The sequence below is a fragment of the Gymnoscopelus microlampas genome, assembly GCF_963454915.1.
Source record: "Gymnoscopelus microlampas genome assembly, chromosome: 7".
In the NCBI taxonomy this organism is placed as follows: Eukaryota; Metazoa; Chordata; class Actinopteri; order Myctophiformes; family Myctophidae; genus Gymnoscopelus; species Gymnoscopelus microlampas.
The window spans coordinates 46,394,247-46,405,237 of NC_139944.1; the positions used below are offsets into that span (position 1 = coordinate 46,394,247).

The 10,991-nt window shown below is 42.4% G+C and overlaps 1 protein-coding gene across 2 annotated transcripts; it reads right to left on the minus strand.

Annotated features, from left to right (window-relative positions):
- Positions 1-773: 773 nt before the first annotated feature.
- fbxo42 (F-box protein 42) lies at positions 774-9,601 on the minus strand. Of its 2 annotated transcripts, none has more exons than XM_084062054.1 (10): positions 9,455-9,601; positions 8,068-8,344; positions 6,224-6,340; positions 5,577-5,711; positions 4,272-4,425; positions 3,809-3,919; positions 3,595-3,691; positions 3,425-3,481; positions 2,696-2,812; positions 774-2,603 (listed from the first exon to the last, which is right to left on the minus strand). In XM_084062054.1, the coding sequence occupies exons 2-10, from the start codon at positions 8,336-8,338 to the stop codon at positions 1,551-1,553; spliced, it is 2,112 nt and encodes a 703-aa protein (XP_083918180.1). In that variant the 5' UTR covers positions 8,339-8,344; positions 9,455-9,601; the 3' UTR covers positions 774-1,550. The 2 variants fall into 2 exon arrangements, with proteins under 2 accessions (XP_083918180.1, XP_083918179.1); XM_084062053.1 differs by having other exon boundaries at positions 9,166-9,601.
- Between the last annotated feature and the right edge of the window lie 1,390 nt (positions 9,602-10,991).

The following is a 10,991-nucleotide window of genomic DNA, read 5'->3' on the forward strand; positions in this document are numbered from 1 at the left end:
ACACACAAGTACTCAATACATAGACACTTACACCCACACATTCAACTGCACACAAGGTATTTGTTGTTTGTCATGTCTTATGTTTGATTATTATGTTTAACTTGATTATTATGTTTTTTTTATTTTTTTATGTTTAACTTCTTGTTTATTATTTTTAGGTGAGAACCCTTTATGGGTTTCTTTTCTCACCTGCACGTATTTCTGTGTTGTTTTTTTATAACGTTACCTTTGTAATGTTTTTTATTGTGCGAATAAATCAAAATCAAGAAAATACTACCGTCAGAGATATGTAGTTACAGAAGGTAATATACATTTAGCTTTTACTGTAAGCTCTGCCTGACAACTCTTCACTTTCCTACATTACTGAATGCATGATCAGGGACCACATGCAATACCTCCACAGAACACCAGTGGTCCGTGGACCACCAGTTGAAAACCCCTGAATTAAGCCAAAACATTAAAATGTATGACATTTAAAAAAATGAATAAATCACATACTGATCCTGACCACTGTGGTAAGGAAGTTCAGTAGGGGTAAAAAAAAAAAGAAAAAAAAGGCAGCAAGCAGTAGTATAGAATAGATGACACTTGCTGACTGCTGAATCTGTCTTGAGAGATTACCCACACACCGAGACTCACAGCCATGTCTTAAAATTGTAAATTAATGGTGCCAAATTACAAGGAGCACACACAACACTATTGGATAAACAGCAGATGTTAGAAACCTAACCAATGGATTCTGACAGGTAAGACATGGAGGCTTTTATTATTTTACTATGTTTACAGTACAATGCAACATCTCTCACCCACCATGGCCCCCCCTACACATTAATCAACAGACAAATTTAAACCACCACCATGCCCACACCACACACACACACACACACACTCACACTTTTATTTTCATTGTAAACAATGCAGGCTTAAAGAGTGATAAAAAAGCAAGGTAGTCATCAATTGTTCCGTTTAACAGTGTCCTTTCTTTCAATCCTTCTCTATTAAGAGTTCAAAGCAGGGAAATACAGAAAAATCAGTCCGTGGTAGAGCACCTTGACGTTGAGGGAACAATGACAAAGTCCTATCCACTCAAACCATTTCCCATGCATACCTGTACATTTGCGCAGGCAGGCTCGCACACACGCACACACACACACACACACACGCATGTTAAACCAAATTTTCTTATCAAAGTGTAGTTAAACTGTATCTTCTTTGAATGTTTGCAAGAGGCAGAAGGGGGTAAAGGTTGTAGTGTAAGTTGGGAGAGGAACATCTAATAATGATTATGTTCTTTCCCCATTATTCCTTTCTACAGGAAAAAGGCCTTACGTGTCAATTCCCTTGCGTGGCCGTAACTTGGTCAGGAAGGATCATCATCCTTAACCTGGCTGTTGCTGCATTAAGCCTAATTTATACTTCACCATACGGCAGCATTGCTCATAGAAAAAAAAGAGACCATTTTCAAGAAAACATTTATATGCATTTCATAACTTGAAAATCGGTTCTTTTAGGTGAGCGGCGCTGTTGTACGACAAAGTCTAAATTAGGCTTTACCTTTTAGCACGTACAAAGTACAAGGCGTTGGTTTTAGGGTAGTACTTCACATTCTGCTTTTTGTCCATGAGACCCCCAAAGATAATGAGCTCCCCTCTGCCCTGTACCACCGTATGAAGACTGGTCTCAGGGGGCCCGGTGACAGCAGCAGGAGTGCCACTTCCATATACTCTCCAGGACACCACGGCGGCTGTCTTGGCCCGGGACACATCCAGCACGTACATCTGCATGGGCTTGCAGTTGAGAGACTGGTAGAGCGGTTTCCCCACATTCAGGCTCTGAGGTGGGTGATGGCCGAGTCGTCGCGCGATTGGTGGAATAGCGTGTCCATCGCCCGCAGCAGCAGCCTGCGGCGGACTAGAAGATGAGGAAGTGGGTGTTCCAGCGGAAGCCCCACTCCCTCCTCCGCTCCCTCCCCCGGAAGTGGCGCCTTGTGTCGAGGATGAAGACGCGGATGGTTGAGATGAAGAAGATAGGTTTTTCACAGCCTCCAGACCTCGTCGTAAGGCAGCGGGAGACACTGCTCCTGGTGGAGTGCGTGGAGAGCCAGAGGGTGGCGTGTGCACGCCATTCGTGCTGGGTACCTCGGGATGGTGCATGGAGGATGGTGGAGACTCCCAGCCATAGTCTGTGGGGACAGGTGGGTGAGGACGTGAGGGTGGAGACGCAGCTTGGGCTGGGCTGGTGCGGGGTGAGGGGGAGGAACCATTTAGCAGTGGGGGGAGTGGAGGAAGAGGAGGGCTATCTGGCATCTGTGAAGGGGAAGGCTGCTGGGAGGAGGACGGGCTCCCATCTCGGGCACTTCCTCTGGCCGAAGGTCGAGGTCTCAGGGTGCCCCATCGGCCATTCACACACGGCGCCTCCTCGACGGCTCCCAGGACCGCGCCGGCAGCCCCGCTCCGTACAGGAGAATGAGAACGCAAGGAAGGCGGTTCTGGGCCAAGAGGGGCCGGCGTGGCACTTATTGGGGAGGGGCGAGAGTTGAGACTTGGGCTGAGTGGCGCACGGCCAGATGGAGCCTGGGAGAAGACCACCACACACTGGCCAACCTTCAGACAAAGATGAACAGTGAGTGAATGATGAGACACGTTTGTGACTGAAGTAGAAATACAGGGGTAGAATAAGAATACATAATACATACTCTACAAGCTGGGTGGCACCATAACTCAGGGGCCCCGTGGTCGTCATTCTCCACCTGCAGCTGCTGCCATGTCCAAGGTGGTGAATCCATGTGGAGCAGCCAGGCATCTTTGAGGAGCTGGGAGAAACAAAATGCATGAAAATATAAATCTGAGACACATTACACATTTAACCATTAAACTAGAACTACCAAGTCAATCGCAAATGGCCAGCAAGTTGATTACTTGACAATTAGAAAAAACAGTAGCAATAGCAGTAGCAAAGTAATCCAATCTCACTTGGACTTGCTGGTTTAAAACGGAAACCTGCGTAATCCTTGTCCCGTGTGGCTCTTTGGCCCGCCTTCTTCTATTCATTTACAAATCGCTCTCTAGGCTGAACAAGAACTACTTTAGGCTAAAGTGTATAACCAGAAGTACAGAGATACAGGCTGGACAACATTACTGTTGGACAGCACTATACTTCCTGTCCGTCCGGTTAGACACTTTCAGCAGTAGTTCTTTTCCAGGCTTTATCTCCTCGTGAGATGGACATAAAACTGGGAACGAGGGTAATCGCTATCTGCTGCCCTTGCGTCACAGTGACTGATGGTTCACAGATTTGAGCAACAGGACTTTATTTAATCATTTCAGGATGGTGAGATATTCAAGGAGGAATTTCGTTTGTCCTAGCCTGTATAAATAAAGCAGTAAAACATTTCAAGTTAAATAGGTCAATGCAAAACACTTACTGCATTAGGGCCTCCACAGCCTCCCAAGATAAGCAAAGTCTCATTGTCAATCACAATCTGAAAAAAAAGAAAGAAAATACATTTATTTATTTTTTATTTTTTTGGGATTTAAAATTAAATGAGAGGTTCAGTATTTTTTGCTTTGCCTAAATAGTGTTAAGTATTCTTACTTGAGACTGGCCTCCTCGTGGATGTGGGCATGGTCCAGATATAGAGGGTTTGGACCAGCACCACTGCTCCAGATCCAGAACCCAAACCTCATTACTCCTGAGGAGAGACAAGTAAAGAAAAGGACAACACAGTGAGATTTGATATTTAGTATAATGGCTACATTTGGGGGTAGAATGAAAAAGCTAAAAATAATAATAATAACTTGTTGCATACATTTGGCGTGCCCCTAGTGACCCCCCAAACACCACCATGGTGTTGCCAATCACAGAGGAAGAGTGGCCAGCCATAGGAGGAGGTCCATGAGTTGTCACGATGCAGTTCCACCTGAGACAAGACAGGAATAGATGTATGAGAGAAAAAAGGTCTAAATCAAAGTTAAGACAGACAGACAGATAGATCTTTATTGAACCAATGGGGGAAATGGCATTACAGCAGATATGAAACACAGGACAGATACAGAAGAAAATGTTATTGTCCTCCGGCTCCAAGGGGTACAGCACAAAACATATATGTAAATCAAAAAGCACATCAAATTAAAAATAATAATTAGCTGTTCAGAGAAACACACACACACTGACAGGGGTGAAAACATAATGCTCGCCCGGCCATTCCAGCCTGGCGGAGATAACAACAATAATCCAAATCATCTATAGCAGCAATCAGTTCTTCTTCTCACCAGTTCTTGGAAGGAGAGTATGTATGGATTTCATCAAAGAACCTCTCTGGCTGATGCAGTGGATAAGGGCTAGGACGCGTCCAGCCTCCAAACAGCACTAGAAAGTCTTTGTGCATGACTAAGGTTGCTCCTGCTTTAGGAGACGGGTAAGAGCCTGTGTAAGAAAAGAGAACTATTAATGGTAAATAGTCTAGACTAGAGTGCCAAAGTGCATTCACCCATTCACAGACCGATGGCAGAGGAAACAAGTCAACAGTTAGGGGTTCAATATCTAGGTAAATGTATCATGTGAACACTGAACAGAAGCTGGATCAATAACATTGAAAACTGCAAGATGTATGAAATGGAAGCCAGGCATACATGTTGTTTGTTGTTGTTACATGTAGACTAACTGTTACTATAATATACACACAATAGAGGATTGGAAGTTATATGGATACGTTTCCCATTAACCTGGTACCATGTGCTTAAAACTCATGAACTCAGGCATCATGGACCTTGTCCAAATGTACCACTGGTATTCACAGCTTTCTCTGCTGTACGAGTGCAACTGTCTGGTCGTTAACTCGAAAAGGCACCAAAACGTGCCAGAAATTCTGCTTGTGAGAATTTTAAATTCAAACAAGCTCAACATGACTTTCTTATTATTGTGCATGCTCTGAAAAACAGCCATTTTGGATTTGACATTTCTTAGCCAGGTCAAGTTGTACTGGGATTTTGTGTCAAAGGTAGGATGGACACTATTCCTGCTCATTCCTACACTAAATTACAATGGAAATGGACATCTATTTCATCAGGACACTTCACACATTTTGGTTTTATTATTGGCACTAAAAATTCTGTATGACTGGTTGTTGTCATTGATCGTTGTGATAGTATTTCCCACCACAATGCACCTTCTTGCTCAACACATTACTAGTAGATTACTTCATTGGCTCTCAGTTCAATACTGAATTTATTTTAAAGTAGCACAAATTGTCATGTCATTGTCATAACCTTTTTCTTCATGTTTTAATGATTAGCTCACTTTCATTCAAGTTTCTTTGTATGAAATGTGCTATATAAATAAAATACTTTTGCAAAATTCATAAGACTCCCACGTGTAGTCCCTTTTTAATGGGAGCCATGAGTACAGTTCTTGACAAAGAATGCACTCATCCGCCCGGACGGTTGGTGTAGCGGTCCAGGCACCTAGGCTGCTAATGCCTGACAGTGTGTAGCGGGTTTGAATCCCGATGTATCTATCAATAAAAAGGCAGAAAAATCCAAAAGAATATCTTTTAAAAAAAAACAATGCACTCATACCTGATGCTAAAGGACGGATCCACTCCTTGCTGTTGAGGTCAAGTCTCCACAGATCATTGAAGGCAGCATTGCAGCTACTCTGAGTGCACCCCCCAAACACGTACATAGACTGGTTGGAGTCATAATAACATGCACCTGCAACCAAAACATTTATGTCAAATACCATCTCTCACTATACAGTCAACAGAACTGTATGTGTAAGTTTCATAACAATAGTATGGATTTTATCTCACAGACTACTTATAGAGGGCTACCTAGAGATATGGCTGGACAGACCTTATTCACATAGGGTATACTGTGAATGTAAAATTACATGTCTATACTGAATATCATTTAGACCACTGATTTGTCATTGTGGCTCTCAATGGCAAACTCGTCTCACTGCTCATTTCCATGGCAAAATGTCATTTTCAGCTGACAATACAAAACTGATTAAAAGAAAACGTATTAATAGCCTGAGCTTCTTACAATATTTGCGCTTATTAGAAATCTCCACGGTAAAAGGTAAACCAGCTGTAATGTTCACTTACATATTACATACACATTTCTGTGAAAATGTCTGCATGTCAAGGAACTCAACATAAAAACTTAAAGTCATGAATTATAGATTTGTCCTCAGTGAAAAAGGTTGCATATACAGTACTAACTGTGTGAGAAGCGCTGAGTAATAGGTGTTCCAGGGTATGGGTATGTACGACTTTCCCACTGAATATTCCCCTCCTGGATAGCCCTCAGGAAGCCATGATAGCACTGATATGCAACTCCTACGGAGATGATGAAAAAAGGAAAGTTAAGTACAAAAATTGTAAAATAAATTGTTAAGCACGTTTACAGCTGCCATCCATAACTCCTGGCATATCTAGCAGAGATAAAATGACTGCAAATAAATTATTTCCTGAAGTGATTAAATGGGACTAAAATATCTTCTGATATAAATATTGTGATATGACAATATCCGTATGCTGCGCCTGCTACAGTAGCACAACCAGTTATGCTACCTGACACATCTCGATGGGAGAACACATTTATTTTTCTATACAACACCGGTCTACATTTCTCAATAGCAAAAGAGTGTCTCTAACCACCATGGCAAATGAATCAAGAGAATTGAGAATCAAGAGGGATTAGCAGCGAAATGTTGGTGGGACGTGTTCCGCTGACTGTGCCAAGTAACAATACAACATAACTTATAACATGATAACAAAAATAAAAAAATATAGTTAAGATAGAATTTAAGTTCAAAGTATGTGTGGAACGGCAGGCATGGTAAACCTCAAGACATGTATATCTTTAGCAGCAATGTCAGAATGAGCAAGAGCAGAAGGCATACATCTTTAGCAGCAGTGTCATATGTGTGCAACTTAAGCAGAGTATCAAAACGTATAATCACTTATGTACATTATGCAAGTGTCATTTTGAGCAGCTGCTCATTGATTCCTACTGTTGTTTTATTTTGTTTTTGTTATTATTTATTTATTTATTTATATTTTACATGTCCAGTCATTCAGGACTCTGACAGCTGCAGGGAAACACTCTTTACGAGCCTTGAGGCCCTGGCTGTGACGCCTGGGGTGTCACAGAGTAGAACAATTTTCTCTTCTCTGAGACCTTGAATTTCCTCAGTTGTCTGAGGTGGTACAGGTGTTGCCTCGCCTTCTTTGTCACAGCCTCTGTGTGTGTGCTCCAAGTCAGATCCTCACTGATGTGCACTGCACCCCAAGATACTTGAAGCTACAGAAGTGCATGATCATCTCCTTGGTCTTTCAAACGTTCAGGAAGAGACCATTTTCTTGGCAGCACTGCGACAGGCCTGCTGCCCCCTCCAGATATGCCTTGCCCTTCTAATCGTCATTTGAGATTAGGCTCACTAGTCACTCCCACTGTGTCGTCAGCAAACATAACAATGGCGTTTGAGCTGTTCCTGGCCACAGAGCCGTGGATGTACAAGGAGTACAGCATTGGACTAGGTACGCAACTCTGGGTGTTTAGGCCGGGTGAGTGTGTGCCATACTCAACCACACGACACAGATGGACAAAAACGTATTAATTCAAATCAATTCTGTATGAATGAGGATTAACTGTTTTCACGTGATTTACTATGCCTTCTGCTGAAAATAAGTTTTATTCATTTTTCTCCAAAAGGGATTTATCAACGTCATTAGCATAATTTCGATACCCACACTAGAAAAGTGTGCTCCTCTGAGCGCACTAAGCACAGTTCTCCGCCAAGCCAGGTTGCCTACCCAGGGCCCACAAACTTTGAAGCCAGTCATGGCCAATCAAAATGGAATCTGAAACATCCAACTGATACATCTTGATCTGCATGACTCCAATCTATGTGAGTTTCTGCAGGAGTAGAGGCAAAAAGTGTGTTTTTAAGAAAACGTAGTCTGGCACAAGTGGACGGAGCCTATGTGGGGAGTGGCCTCATAATCCAAGGAATCATAGGGAAAATGTTTTTCATTGTTAGTAATATAACAGACAGACATACCTTTGATGAGGCGATACCACTGCTTACACACAAGTGCAGCAGTCTTGTGCTCTTGGTAAGGTGAGAGGAAGGACAGGATGTATTCTAAAACTTCCTCTGGCAACTCCACCATGGTTCTCCCTTCTTTGGCACCACTTTCCACATTTGTCTCTTCTGTGCTGGAACCCATCTTTGCATCTACCTCTTCTGATATCCCAACATGCTCTGCACCATCTTCCTCTGTATCCATGGCAACAAAATATCCATCCTCACTGTCAGAGGAGCGGGACATTATTTTCTGTTGAGATATTAGAATAAATATGACACTTGAGTCAGCATGGTTAATAATCTTAGTTTACAAATAGCAGTTGCTCCAGGTAATAAAAAAAGAAGAAAAAAACATGCCGATAATTAATGTAATTTTCAATTTGACAGATAATTATATACATAAATAACGAAATATATGGAAGAAAGGAAATATTAGAGATTCTATATGACTGGCTGGGGCTGAGTGGGGGGCTGATTATTTGAAGGAGAACTGATTATTATTCGTTTTCCTCCATTGTAATGGCATTTTTTAAATTTATATTTAGTTGGCAGATAACTTGATTATTACATGAATCTGATAATATAGGAGATATATACAGTATATTTAATCTGTTGTGGCATAGGTGGTCATCTATATGATGACAAGGTTGTGCAGTCAAAATCTATAAGGCATCTCTTTTGGGAAGTGGCCTTGACTTGGACAGAGCACCTGTCCTGTCTCCCATCCATCCATCCATCCATCCCACAAAGGTCTGTACATCATGTTGTTAGCCAGAGGCAGAGCTAGCTAGCCCAGCTGTTGGCTCATGTTCGCCAACACCCAACTTTAACTTTAGAGTAAAAGGTTAGCTCACACTAGAAGACGACGACGACGAATACTGTCTAGAATACCACACTCACCTATTATTCTACCTCTAATCAGTGTTATGTAGTTGTAGAAGGTGGCATATGGGACTATGTCTTCACGTTGAAACACCATTGGTGTGGAGAGGCATTCTGCCCAGTGCTCGCTAGCTATTTTTGGTGCATGTTTTTTTTTTTTTTTTTAACTACAGCAAATTACCCACTTACCAAGTTAAAGACTGCACTGCGAAGCAACAAGACACGGCACACTTTGACGCTAGCACATCATCCATTAATGTCACACGTTCATCTGTCCACGAAATAGTCTTTCTCGAGTCGAAATTTACAGCTAGCTAACGTATGCTAGCCAGGCTGGCTAATGCTGATAATCTTTGCTACTGGGAGATAGCTAACGTTAGCTAAAAGGCAAAGGTTGTGGGAGTGACTATTTAGCAGCTCCCCTAACGTTAACACCCGGCGGTGCAAAAACGATACGTTTTACTTTAACTGTAGTCACCGTTGTTTTTAGATGTGATCTTATATGGGCTCAAAATCTCTGTCTTCCCTCTCCTCCCCTCTCTTTATCAGCTCCGGTGGTACATCTGCATACTCCAAACATTCGCCATCTTTCGTTCTGGCAACATTAACAGCATCCTATCCTGCTCGATCCTACTACGGTACGCTTCGCGACCACACTAGGATGAGGATGCCAAGGATCCGACACCGACGTCACTTACCGCTTGATTTATTGCTCTGTCGTACGACGGTGTCGCACGCCAAAAATAGCAGATCTACATCCTCACACAGGCTGGCTATTTTGGTGCTTTTCGTACACATATGTGTACATTGTTTGAGTATATTTACTTTACTTCAATTCATTTATTTATTTATTTTACTTTTTATTGCTTTTACCCCACTATATGGCAAAGACAAATATATATATTTTTTTACTCTACTACTAAAGTCCATAGGTCCAAAAATAAAAATACCACAATGAAATAAATAAAATCCACAATGGGCTGTCAAGTAACACACTTCACTTTTGAATGAATGTGTGTGCATGCGTGTGCGTGCGTGCGTTTGTGCGTGCGTGCGTGCGTGCGTGCGTGTGTGTGTGTGTCACACACTACAAGTAAAGTGAAAGTTTCCACACACTGTGGCAACTTTGTGGCAAGTGGCAACTAGTAGCTTAGCGATACTTTGTCTTTGACTGAAGTAGGGTACTGGGATTGAGAACTTTGTCCACTACAAACCGCTTGAAAATCAGTAGGTTAGTAAATGTCAGTGATTTATAACGGTCTATTGCATACATGAGCTTGAAGCTTTGTTGCGACGTCACTGACGAATCCTTGGTATCTTCTTATCGCAGCAAGAGTCAGTCGGCGCGCGTAAGCACGCGGGTCCGCGAGAGAGGCTGGTGGTACCCATTTATATAACTCTATGACGGTACGGTACCAGAGGGTTGTTCGGTACCTTCGTGTTAAAAAAAAAAAAACATTACCAACGAGGTGAACAGCACCATCACATGCACAAAGCTGCAGCTGGTCTTAAAAGACTTTGTCACTAATTTTCACATAGATTATTTTTCTTCTTCTAAGGATGCCTCAGCCTCAGAGTCCATTGATGTTTATTTATTTATTTTTTTTTAAATTTATATTATTGAAAATTTTGATTTATTTTCTCCCCTTTTGTCTACCCAATTTAGTCGTTATTATGCCAATTAATTCCTCCCCACGCACCTTTCTGTGTTATCACTGTTGTCACTGTTGTATCCTACTGACTCACCTGCCAGCGAGGAGCCTCCACCGGGAGGAAGTAGGGGCCTACACCTCGTCCTACACCTCCCGCCCAACACTGCCTGCTGTCAGATGCCACCCCAGCCCGTAGGAGATACGTGCAATGACAAGTATCCCCGCCCGGCTTCCCTCCCCCCGACCGGGGGCCAATTGTGTTTGCATAGACAGACCCCCGACAAAGCTGGATGGACCACTGTGGACATTTTATGTTTCTATCTGTTCAATAGGTTACTACACTTTTTTTTCTTCTTTTGGTGA

Excerpts from the sequence above, each read along its gene's own strand:
- fbxo42 (XM_084062054.1), bottom strand. The coding sequence starts at position 8,338 with ATGTCCCGCTCCTCTGACAGTGAGGATGGATATTTTGTTGCCATGGAT. Across the intron at positions 6,341-8,067 it reads GTGGTATCGCCTCATCAAAG|GAGTTGCATATCAGTGCTAT; the intron begins GTATGTCTGTCT and ends TCATCTCCGTAG. Across the intron at positions 3,482-3,594 it reads CACGAGGAGGCCAGTCTCAA|ATTGTGATTGACAATGAGAC; the intron begins GTAAGAATACTT and ends CTTTTTTTTCAG.